We start from the raw sequence: 12,246 nt of genomic DNA, 5'->3' as shown, positions 1-12,246 counted from the left end.
TACATTGAAAACCAATTGGCTGAGATATGCTAGTTCAAATGAATATATTTCAATATGAAATCACTGTGATTTTGCATTTGAATGTACTCAGCTAATAATTAACATATTCAATTGGTTTTCGACATTTGGACATTGTTTTTGATGCTCTTTCTGAAATTCAAGTTTAAATTGAGAATTCTAAAATATATTTTTAAGACGTCACAGCTTCGGTACTCTATTGTAGATGTAGCTAATAAGGTTTTTTTTGTTGGTGCGTGTTTGAGAAAGCATGATGCATGTAATGTTGAAAAAGAGGCAATTATTATTGTTCCTTTGATCTTCTAAAATTGTTATTTGTGATTTGAGTTCTGTTGTAACTAAGAATTGGAAAGAGTGATTGTGCTCTATAGATTCTTACATGCACATTTTGCCTAATTTGAGTTTATTCATTTTTTTTATGTTTCACAATTGAATTCACTTTGGTATTGTGAAAAGGAACAGGTATGAAATAGCAAATATAGCATATCCTTGCAAATGAAATATTAGCTTTGACTTCCCTTCATGTAAGTCAAAGCAGTATGATCTACATGATTAATGCTACCTGTACAGTATGCATACCTGCCAACCCTTCCAAATTATCTGGAATATTCTGATTTTTCAAAATTCTGAAAGACCAATTTTTGTTTTGTTAAAGCCTAATTTAGCTTGTTTTTGTTGTGCCGCGATATGAGAGTTCCCGTATTGCGTGTGTTGAATGCTGCACGATTGAGCAGGGAATTTGATTTGCTTTCTTTTTTACAGATGTACCCCATATTGCTAGTTACACTGCTGCTGCTGCATATTAAACCATTGTAAGGCAGTGTGAACCCTGCTAGAAATTCCTAATTCTTATGAAATGCTGGCAGGTATGTGTATGTATATAGGCAAGAGAGACAACACAATTGGGGGATTTTTTTTTTTTAAGCTACACTTTAGGCCTAAAAAGAAGATGTTGTATTGCCCTTTAGGTGCCAGAACCTGGGTCGGTCTGTCGGAATTTTTTTTTTCCCTCACAACAGCGACTGCGGTTCAGATGTACACTCATGCATGTGCATAGAACAAGCTTGTGATAAGTAACTTTGTTTTTTCTTGGTTATTTGATTTTCAGGAAGAAAGGCTACAACCAATGATATTCCTAGGATGACAGACATTGGAAGAGTAAGTTTTTCATTTTTCTAGTGAAGAGTGGTGATAGTACGTAGTAGCGGTACTAATAATAACAGTTTGTAGTAATAGCAGTAGTAGTAGTAATAGCAGTGTGTAGTAATAGCAGTGTGTAGTAATAGCAGTAGCAGTATAGTAAGAGTGGTGATAGTAGTATAATAACAGTAGTAATATTAGTAGCAGTAGCAGTAGTTGAAGGTTATATTCACCATAAATGCACAGTGTACATTGTAGTACGTGAAGAATCCTGTTCAAAATTTGAAACTATTGCCTTTTTGCAGGTTGATGGGTTATTTTTTTGGTCTATTTTCATATTTTTATAATTTTTAATATATATTAATATTTGTCAAATTGTTAGTACCGATTATTATTTTTATTGTTTTTGTTAATGTTGTTTTTGCAGGGCTCTCCAGCTATCCCACTAGACTCAGATAGTGCATTCATTGGTATAGACAGTGGAGAGACACACATGCCTAAGACAGCATCTCGTCCTACAAGAAGTAGTGCAGTGCCCTCTCCTGTTAACAGCCAACCCAGAAAAGTGAGTCTAATAATAATAATAATAATCTTTTAAAGTCCTCTCCAAATTGTATTAAGCTAAACCGAAAATGGAAATTCTTTTTGCCCAATTGATCATGAGCCCGGCAACCACTGAGCAGCGCCAGATCGACATTGCTCTATCCCTTATTGTTGAACGCCAAACAAGGTAGCAGCAACTCCCGTCTTTTAACGTCTTTTGGTATGATGCAGCCGGGGTTCGAACCAACGACCTTCCAGTTGTGAGGCGGACGCCCTACTGGCTGAGCCGACACACCGGTAGATTATCCCTACTACTTGGGTGTGGATGTACATGCAAGCTCCAAAATGGATGGACTCTATGATTACAACCATAGGACATGTGTTTGGACTTTCGTCTCCTGAAGTGTATGTGTATATTGGATTAGGGCTGTGACTAAAAACAAGGTATCTGGCTCCCGCCCGAGAGCCTCATACCCTGGGTCCAAAAAGTAGAAACCTGTTTCCTGAAATCGGATGGCAACCAAGAATTTGCCCCTTAAAAAGTGACTTTTTGTAGTAATCAAATAAATTAACACATGTGTATCTCGGATCAGATCTGCTGTATTTGGGTCAATGTATCCCTGCTTGTATGTATTGCAAAGTTTGTGAATATTTTGTTTTCTTCTTCAGACTGGACGTTCTGTATCACGACTAGACCATGATGATCTGGATAAAATCATAGCCAAGAGCCAGGCCAGAAGTGATGCCATAGAGACACTTCATGGTAATATTCATTTTTTCACACATTTACAGCAGCCCTGTTTTAAGCATATATTTTGACTGCTGTACAGTTGTCCCCCTAGATGGGTTGAAAAGCACAAAGTGGTATACAGTATGATGATTTATTTTAATAATGTAGGTCCTGAGGGGTACTGTGATTTAACTTCTAGTACTAAATTCCATGAGTCCCATTTGTGTGTTTGTGTGAGTGATTTGGTCTCTACAGATGTGTGTAAATGAAATTGGATCATTATAAACTGCTGAGGGCCGTCCTGTAATGTCACTATTTGAAAGGCACAATTCTTGTTTCACATAGGGTACAGTATGTATGAGAGCTTGATTGTGCACTGTTCTGTAAAGTCAATAGGAGACAGAATATGTACTATATTATACATCTTAATTTTGTTAATTGTTCCTGTTGTAACTTTGTGCGGTGCATACATGTTATTGTAGATGTGTGGTCATGAACAACATGGATGCTTCATAGATCGTTTGCTGTTTGATTTAGTTTTGGTTGGCACTATCTGTAAGGCTTTATGTAATCTTAAATATGCTTTTATTTTTTGCTTCTGACCATTTTATTTAATCCAGATCATGACAGTGATCCAGATGATATTCTCAATAAGTTTCTCTCGAAGAAGTCATATGATAGGTAGGTGTTTCATTTGCTTTTTTGTCTATCTTTTTCTTTTTTGAGGACAAGACGATATGTGCACTAATCTCTTTGCCAGTTGTTGGGTTTGGGCTATTTATTCCTTCTCTCACTCCCTCTCTCTCTATCTCTATCACACACACACACACGCTCTCTCTCTCTCTCTCTCTCTCTCTCTCTCTCTTTCTTTCTCTCTCTTTCTCTCTCTCTCTCTTTCTCTCTCTCTAGCTCCCTCAACTTTCTAGCTCTTTCTTTGTTTCATGTTCCTAAATGTTCTTCAGTGTATGATCTGATTAATGTTTGATCTAGGTATCTATATCCACATCTCTTCTCTGGTGAAATATTATTATTATAAGCATGTGTGTATTTAATGCATGTACATTGTTATAAACACCCTGTATAATACAAGTGATTTATAAGGGGCCAAATTCACTCCAAAATGTAATGCTCAAGGTGCACTTATGCGAAAAGTTTAATCACATATTAAAGCATCTGCATCATAAGCAAAGAATGACAGGAGTAAGATATAGAACATGTAAACATGAAAGGGACTATTGATTAAGATGACAATCTATTTATATTATGGGTATGTACATGGGTATGTAGGTCACAAGTCAAAGGTCATAGGAGTCAATCTTTAAAAACACAGTTATTATATTAGCTTTGTTATCTTGATATCTCAAAAACATAACTTGAGGCATTAACTTCATACTTGGTGACGTTGTGTATCAGCATAGGAAGACGATCTGGTTAGGTTTGGAGTACGTAGATCAAAGATCATTGTATATTAGTTGTTAGTTGACATGTAATTATAGACTTTCTGTTTTCATAATGATATTTCAAGAATAATTTCATCCATTTTCTTAACTGAATTTAGGGCAGAGGAGTATAGGAGACGCAGTCTTATCATCGTCATGAATCATAATCTTGTTATTACAATATCAGAACTCTTTATTTTTCAATGTATTTGTTTATTTCTCCCATTTAATGGCATACACGTTTACACACATCAGCGAAGATGCTCGCTTTGCTGTCCTCCAGCATGAGCAGTCCTAGTCTCGGCTATACATGTACATAAAGTCTGGTTTATAAATAACCTACCAATTTATTCTGTGTGCTTGAATTCATCCACTAATTCACGGTGTCCAAATGTTGATGTCTGCATTCTCTATGAATGAAAGTCATGAAATGAAAAAGAAATTCTGATTGCATTATCATGGAATGAAGACGTTAACACTTTGTGAGTCAGTGGCTCAACTAATCCCCCCCCCCCCAAGTAGTAATAATAATAATAGAAATAATAAAATAATGATAATAATACTAAAAATAATAATAACATTCCGCTTATATATAACGTTTAATAAATCAATGATGTCTCTAAGATGTCTCTAAATGCTTTACAGATATATTATTACCACGCCATTGGATTCAGGCTTGTCCGCACACAATGAATGCACATTCTCCACTCCCTGGGGAGCATTCCAGCCAGGCATCATTTTACAGATGCTCACAATGCTGAGCAAAGTACATCTTTCGCATTCTTCCGGTTACCCATTTATGTTAGAACATCTGGAACTCAAATATGCTTCGTCCAGACTCTTTATCCCTACGAGCAAAGCTTTCTTAAGCATAGTCTTGTAATACTTTGATTGCTTTTGTCGCCCTCTCTGCACAGTCGCTCATTTGCCACAGTACCTTCACTTTTGCACAAAACAATAAACACCCGTTGATGGAAGGTTTGCTCTGTGCAACACAATGGCTTTACAAAATTACCAATTTCACACAATTGTAGATGAATCCACACAGTTAAATAATCTTGAAGCTTTCGGTACATCTATCCATTCCCATACATTGTCACACAGGGAGATGATTTGTGTGCATATACATAAAGATGATATTGTGTAGTCAAGAAGTTCCTGTTATTAAGAGAGAACCAAGAGAACTGGACCACTTCTCTTAGTACGCCGTATTCATGGAATAGACGTGTTGTTGCACGCATGGTTTTGATGAGTTTTTGACATTGTAGTTGGGTTAGATTTTGCTGGATCCTGACCCATATTAAAACATTTACACCCCCATGGTTATATTTTTGGAAAGAAGAATAAATTGTGATTCTATATATTAGACTTTCATTCGGGCCAAAAAATAACACTAAGTGTCAAAATTTGAGTTGTTTTCATCGTTTTTATCTTTGTACAGCCATTAGGCTGTAGATACAAAACTTAGGATCAACATGCCACCATGTTTATAACAGTACTGAAAGTTTGTTAGAACATTGATCATTATTGAAAATTATCTGACCACACTCCGACAGAAGTATGTAGTTGCGTATTAGATTCACTTGAGTAACTATCGAGGGTACTCCATGGACATCGTAGATAAATAAAAACTCATATTTTAAAGAAAAAAAATACATATTAGGCTGAAACAAAACCTAATCCCATCATTCTTTTGTGGTTTACTTAAAATCATGTACTTTCTTCTTTGAATGTTGTTTTCGCCATTTTTATAGCAGTTTTATTTTTTCCCATTGGCAAAAACCAATACTACGTTCAATAAGCATTTGATTCTTCCCCTGTACTTCCCTAAAACTATCTTTGTTATCTGAGAGACATATAAGTTACTTAGATATTTTTGATGAAATGTTCATTATCTGATACAAAATTAAATTTAAAATGTTAGTAAATTGTATTTTGTAGTATCATATACATGTACGTACACAATCTTTCAAGAGAACATATACTTTGAATTACAGACAAAATTATTTCACTTTGATTTTTTTCACTGACATACAGTTTGATTATAACCATTATTGTGTGTGCTTATGTATTTTTCTCGTTCTCCTTCTTATTCTTCTTCTTTGTTTTCTTCTTTCTGTCGTTATTGAGTTTATAAACTCTCAATTTCATGTTTTTTTTAACAAACCTTGATCTTGCCTAATCGTTTGACATGCATCCACTGATGCTCTTTCTGAATTTTATTCTTGTTTTTTCTGATCATTTCTTAAACCTTCTTTCATTTTAATTAGTGCTTGATAAGTATTATTTCTAGATTAATCATCACCTTTTATTGCGTGTGCAATAACTTTTTCAACCCGCAATTTAGATGTGCAATATGACCATGTTTATAGTTATGACTGTGAAAAGATAATTGCACACAGAGGAACGTACATTAGGGCTTCACAGTGCCTGTTAGAGGTATCCACAAACTCTTGCTGACATTAGGGGGATTTAGAGTGAAGTAAACTTTGTAACTTTATTTTGTACCAAATAATATCTATAATAAGGCATATATTAAAAGGTATAAGTTTGACTTCTGAATGTTTATCGACTCAGAGGCATGGGTGATCTAAGAATGTCTCCCCATGCCACCCCCCCCCCCCCCTCCCCCCTCCCATTCAAGTCATGCCTGCTGTCACTTGTGTTCTTAGTTTGATTTCTCTCATTACCCAGTTGGATTAATCCTTTCTCTCTTCTTCTGTTTTCAGTCGTCCACCGTCAGGAAAGAGTGAAGATCTGAGTTTGTGGTTAAAGCCATCTCTTGGACAAACATGATAATGAGATTGAAATTGATACATACTATCATCAGTGCTCATATCAGACTTCAGAAAGAAAGTACTTGTAATAACCAGGATTATGACTAATGCATACTTTCAGCCTACAAAATTGCTTTGGTCATGACAAACAGACCCCCTTAAAGAAGCCTTTGCACATTCCAGGCCACAGTACACCACAGGGAGTCTCTGTATAGCCACGGTACACCACAGGGAGTCTCTGTATCACCATGGTACACCACAGGGAGTCTCTGTATAGCCACGGTACACCACAGGGAGTCTCTGTATAGCCACGGTACACCACAGGGAGTCTCTGTATCGCCACGGTACACCACAGGGAGTCTCTGTATAGCCATCGATAACTCCTTGTAGAGACCTGCATCCTCCAAGGATGACTATCTTGTACTTGTTGAAACTGGTAGTCTACGGAATGAACGTAGAGAGACAGGGTCCAGTCACAGAGAATACAATCATGTTTGCAGTCTCACCGCACCGTCAACGCTCCGGGAGTAGCCACGTGGTGCCTTGTTGGACCATATATAGACATTTTTTATTTTCTATTCAAATTGAAAATTCCATTCACATATTTCTTGTAAATGATCAAGGATAATTCTTGAATGATCAGTTATTTCAAGAGGATACCAATTAGTTTGTATTTTACCTGTTTATATGCTTGTGTATTTATCTATTTTGTGTTTGCTGCTGTTATTTGTTTTATTCTTACCAAACAGGGCCTCATGGAAGACCACCAAATTGGTGATAATGTGCTACCGTTTATATATATTAGAAATAAATGAATATATAAATTGTACTTCTCCATATTAGTAGGCCTACCCTATTCTGAACAAAGTAATACTTGCACCTGCTGGAAACAAGATCTGTGTTGTGATTTGTGGTAGTACTAGTATGAAAGACACTCAAGATGTTTCATAGCACCTACTTTAGACCAAGGATGAACAAATACCCACATAGGAGACTGCATGGGTTCTCAGGCTGGCCAATAGCTTTGTTCCGATCTATTCAATTCATTTATTTTTCCTCTTAACATTTTTCATATTTACAATGATGGTACGTTTTTACATATTTACATGTTAATATACATATCAATCAATTTGCACAATACAATACATTAAAAAAAAATGAAATTGAAATGGAAGAAAGGCCGACTAAAAAGCAGAGCTTGTAGGGTGTCCCCCCCCCCCCCCCCCCCCCCCCCCCCCCCGTGATAGTAATTATTAAGAATTTTTTTTTTTCAGAAAAGAAGAAAAAAATAACAATAACTGATTCAGTAAATAAAAAACAAAAAATCATTTTTAAACTTTTAAAGTTGGCCAAGAATACTGCCCTGCGGGACTCTGCAAAGGTCAGGTTTACTTTCAGAGAAATGATCATTCAGCGAAACAAATAGGGAGCACCCTTTAAGATAATTCCTAAACCACGTCAACGGTTTTCCCCGAATTTTATAGTGAGAAAGTTTGTTAAGAAGGACATCATGATCAACAGTATCAGATGTATTATGTACAGTCATAGCGGCGATTTTTCTTTTCATGACCGGGGGATGAAATGCAAGATTTTCTACAGCAATATTTACTACTTGTAGTACATTTTGAAGGATATTATGGGAGGGAGCGTAGCGACCAAGCGAGAAGATTGTTGCATTTTCATTAGTCTCAACGCTGCTCTCTGTGGCCCTCCAGAGCCTAAAAGTGTGTTGCAGTCTTTAGTCAGTATTTGCTATACATTTTTTTTTTTTTTTTTGGGGGGGGGGGGGGAGGGGCACTTTTTCAAATTTTCTGGGGGGACAATCCCCCTCCCCCTAAAAAATAGTGAGGGGGAATGTGTAAAGTAAAGTGTTGTATGTGTGTTGTAAAACGGAGGGGAAGGGGAGAGGTAAGGAGATGCATTTGTATAAATGTGTGCTCTCATACATGATACATAATGTTGTAAGCATATTGTACAAGTGATTCAGGTTTTATTGGCATTAGAGTAGAAAAAAATAATATGGTGCCAAAAAAAAAGCAAGCCATAAGCTATGTATGTAAAAGAAATTGTCATGCAGTCAAAATAAACATTGCATATACTTGATATATTTTAGATCAGTTGAAAATATTCGGATTTAATTGATGAAGCAGAGATTATTACAGCCTTTAGTATTCATGTTTCTGTTAATATTACTACAGGTGTATATGTTTATGATCGTATTGTGGATAGTGTTAGGCTTGCTCTTAATATAACAAGTAAACAGAATCCATTTTATTCAAAAGCCTTCTACATGTGTTGTTTGCCAAGTGTATGATGTGCGCGACTTGTACAGAGTACCAAATTTTTAGAATTTCTGCAAATGTACATATTGTATAGAATTGTATTTGGCATAGGCTATTTATCTTTATATGAATTATGATATAACTCGTATAAGTCATGATTATAGTTATACAATTAAATTGTGTATAGTGTGTATTCCAACATATTTATCTAAAAGACGTATTAACATACATGTACATGTAATAACTGTGATAACATGTGTATCTATAGCAGAGACTATAACTTCTGAAATCTTCGGTAGTTTTCTCTTAAGCATTCCAATCACCTTGAATTTTTGCCTAATTATGTCTTCATCCTATTGTGTTTCAATTCTATTTGATTTGTATGTGTTGACATGTATTTATATGCTGATTTAGCGAGTGACTTTGATTTTCAGTCAATAAAGTCCCAAGATACATTTTAATTTTGCGTTCTTTATTTATTTATTTATTCAGTCTTCTTTAAAATACATGGGGGGGGGGGGAGTCGGGGGCACGTGCTGCCTGTGTTCCCTGGATCCGCCCCTGAGTAAGTAGGGGGAGATCAAAATCAAATAGCGCCAGATTCTCGACTACTTTTAACCCTGCACTCGAAGTTATCAATTTGCTAAATATACACACTATGGAGCCCCCCCCCCACAAGCCCGGGTCAATGTCGCTATTAATAAGGACCAGTATTCATAAGGTCAGTAATTCATAGGTCCGCGTTATTCATAAGGACCGCTATTCATAATCAGAGAAGAGGGTCAGTATTCATAATATGAGAAGAAGGTCACTATTCATAATACAAATTTGGGGCCGTTGTACATAAGGGCCTTACCTCTTTGTACGATAAATGACGCGAAAAACCTTCAAGGTCCGAAAGTGTTCAAACCCCCTATCCCCCAAAGTCTCAAACAAAATATCGAAATTCTAAAGTGCCCCCCCCCCCCGCCCTCTGGACAGTAAGTAGGCTCGTGGTTCGGTCCAACCCCGCTATATAATTTGTAGGTCCATAAGTCCTACTAAAATCTACTTTCTACAAAAACATAATTGTCGTATAAACAATTACAATTTCTTAAATAACAAACTCCGTCCTTAAATAACTATGAAATGGGCCTGCTTAGTCTACTTAATGTCGCAATGGCATAGCCTGGATAAGATCAGTCGGGGGTAGGGTGGTGGGGCAAAATTTTCCACAAGGAAGTCAAATTACGATACGATTATATGTGTTGTCCTTTTTTTTTTCGTCACCATAAAGGCGGGAGATGTCTCTATATAATTATCAAAGATAAAAGGTGAAATAAACCTACTTAAAAACAAGACGAATAGGAGGTGTCCTCCGTCCAATTTGTTCTTTTATTATAAGCATTTTGGATATTGCTTAGGCCTATTTCATTTTATGAATAACGACCCTCATTCCGTATTATGAATAGCGCGACCCTAACTCGCGATCTATATCATGAATAGCGACTCTAATTTCGTAGTATGAATAGCGTCCCTCTTCTCCTATTATGAATAGCGACCCTCACTTCGTATTATGAATAGCGACCCTCTCCTCATATATTATGGATAGCAATCCTCAACTTGTATTATCAATAGCGACCCTTTCCTCCCAATATGAATAGTGACCCTTATTTCGTATTGAATAGCGATCCTCTGCTTCTATTGTGAATAGCGACCCTCATTTCGTATTACGAGTAATGAACCTCATTTCGTATTATGAATAGCGACCCTCATTTTGTATTATGAATAGCGACCCTCTTCTCCCAATATGAATAGCGATCCTCATTTTGTATTATGAATAGCGACCCTCTCCTCCCAATATGAATAGTGACCCTCATTTCGTATTATGAATAGCGACCCTCATTTCGTATTACGAGTAATGAACCTCATTTCGTATTATGAATAGCGACCCTCATTTTGTATTATGAATAGCGACCCTCTTCTCGTTTTATGAATAGCGACCCTCATTTCGTATTATGAATAGCAAACCTCTCCTCGTTTTATAAATAGCGATCCTCTGCTCCTATTATGAATCGCGACCCTCATTTCGTATTATAAATATAGCGACCCTCTTCTCGTTTTATGAATAGTGACCCTCATTTCGTATTATGAATAACAAACCTCTCCTCATATTATGAATAGCGACCCTCATTTCGTATTATGAATAGTGACCCTCTGCTCCTATTATGAATAGCGACCCTCATTTCGTATTATGAATAGCGATCCTCATTTCGTATTATGAACAGCGAACTCTTCTCTTTTTATGAATAGCGACCCTCTCCTCGTATTTTTCGCAATATTATTAGGGATTGTTTTGGTTTGTGTGTGCGCCCTGCAAGGCGACCCAGTTTTGGCTCCTCCAAGATTTCATGTTTTTTCGCATTTTTGCTGGAAATATTAGTGTCTGCTGGTTAACACCTTCTACTGGATACCTTAAGGATACTTTTTGATGCTATGTTGGCGGTTCTTCTTCATCACATTTGTCTGAGATTGTCCATCCTTTTTTCAGCTGGATGTCTGGATTTTACACTGTGTGTCCCATATGTTTAAATTGAAGTTGGAAATTTGAGAGTTCACTTTCCCTGCCTGTCACCATTCATGTTCAGTGATGCACAAGTGGATGAATGGAGCTTTGTTGTGCTCTTTTGTCATTCCTACTGTGCCATCTAGTTGGAATGCCCTTGGCTTTTGACTTGACTTTCAATACCTCTCATCATACAATTGACTATGCTGCAGTATACATGCACTGAGCTCTATTGCATAAGGATACACATGACATATGATCAGAGGAGACTCCCTGCCTCTGACTACAACAGACTGGTCGACTTAGACATCAGGAGACCCAGGTCTGGTCACAGAGGAATCCGAGGTGGTAAGAGGAATCATCAGAATATCAATCAACAGCAAGAAGGACGTACTAATGGGCAACTAAAGGTAGGATTGATAAACTGCCAGTCTTCACGTAATAAATCTGACCTTATCATTGACCATCTGAAAGATCATGATTTAGATTTGCTAGCATTGACAGAGACTTGGCTTAAGGAAAATGACAGTGTAGCTGCCGGAAATATCACACCTGCGGGTTTCAGTCTCATCAGTGTTCCCAGAGAACATCGCAGGGGTGGCGGGGTTGCTCTACTTCATAAGTCCAGCCTCCATGTGAAGGCCCAGGGTTTTGGCCATGACAAACCCAGATCCTTTGAGATAACGGAATGCGACCTGAGTTATGACAATGCTACTTTAAAATTAGCGATTGTTTATCGCCCTCCGCCTTCGTCGAAAAATAGGTCAAGCTT

General features: G+C 37.0%; 1 protein-coding gene across 5 annotated transcripts in view; it reads left to right on the top strand.

Annotated features, from left to right (window-relative positions):
- The window catches only part of LOC100892823 (centrosome and spindle pole associated protein 1), an 87,239-nt gene extending 80,006 nt beyond the window's left edge, over positions 1-7,233 (top strand). For 4 of the 5 annotated variants that reach the window (XM_030982658.1, XM_030982656.1, XM_030982655.1 and 1 more), the window contains 5 exons: positions 1,127-1,176; positions 1,586-1,723; positions 2,371-2,464; positions 3,052-3,112; positions 6,600-7,233. In XM_030982658.1, the coding sequence (XP_030838518.1) occupies positions 1,127-1,176; positions 1,586-1,723; positions 2,371-2,464; positions 3,052-3,112; positions 6,600-6,666 (410 nt within the window). In that variant the 3' untranslated portion in view covers positions 6,667-7,233. Of the gene's footprint in view, positions 1-1,126; positions 1,177-1,585; positions 1,724-2,370; positions 2,465-3,051; positions 3,113-4,125; positions 4,183-6,599 lie in introns of all 5 variants that reach the window. The other variant, XM_030982653.1, reaches the window with a different exon arrangement.
- The last annotated feature ends 5,013 nt before the right edge of the window (positions 7,234-12,246 follow it).

The sequence above is a fragment of the Strongylocentrotus purpuratus genome, unplaced genomic scaffold (genome assembly GCF_000002235.5).
Source record: "Strongylocentrotus purpuratus isolate Spur 01 unplaced genomic scaffold, Spur_5.0 spur5_scaffold_13, whole genome shotgun sequence".
Lineage (NCBI taxonomy): Eukaryota > Metazoa > Echinodermata > Echinoidea > Camarodonta > Strongylocentrotidae > Strongylocentrotus > Strongylocentrotus purpuratus.
This window is presented reverse-complemented; position numbering and strand designations above follow the sequence as displayed.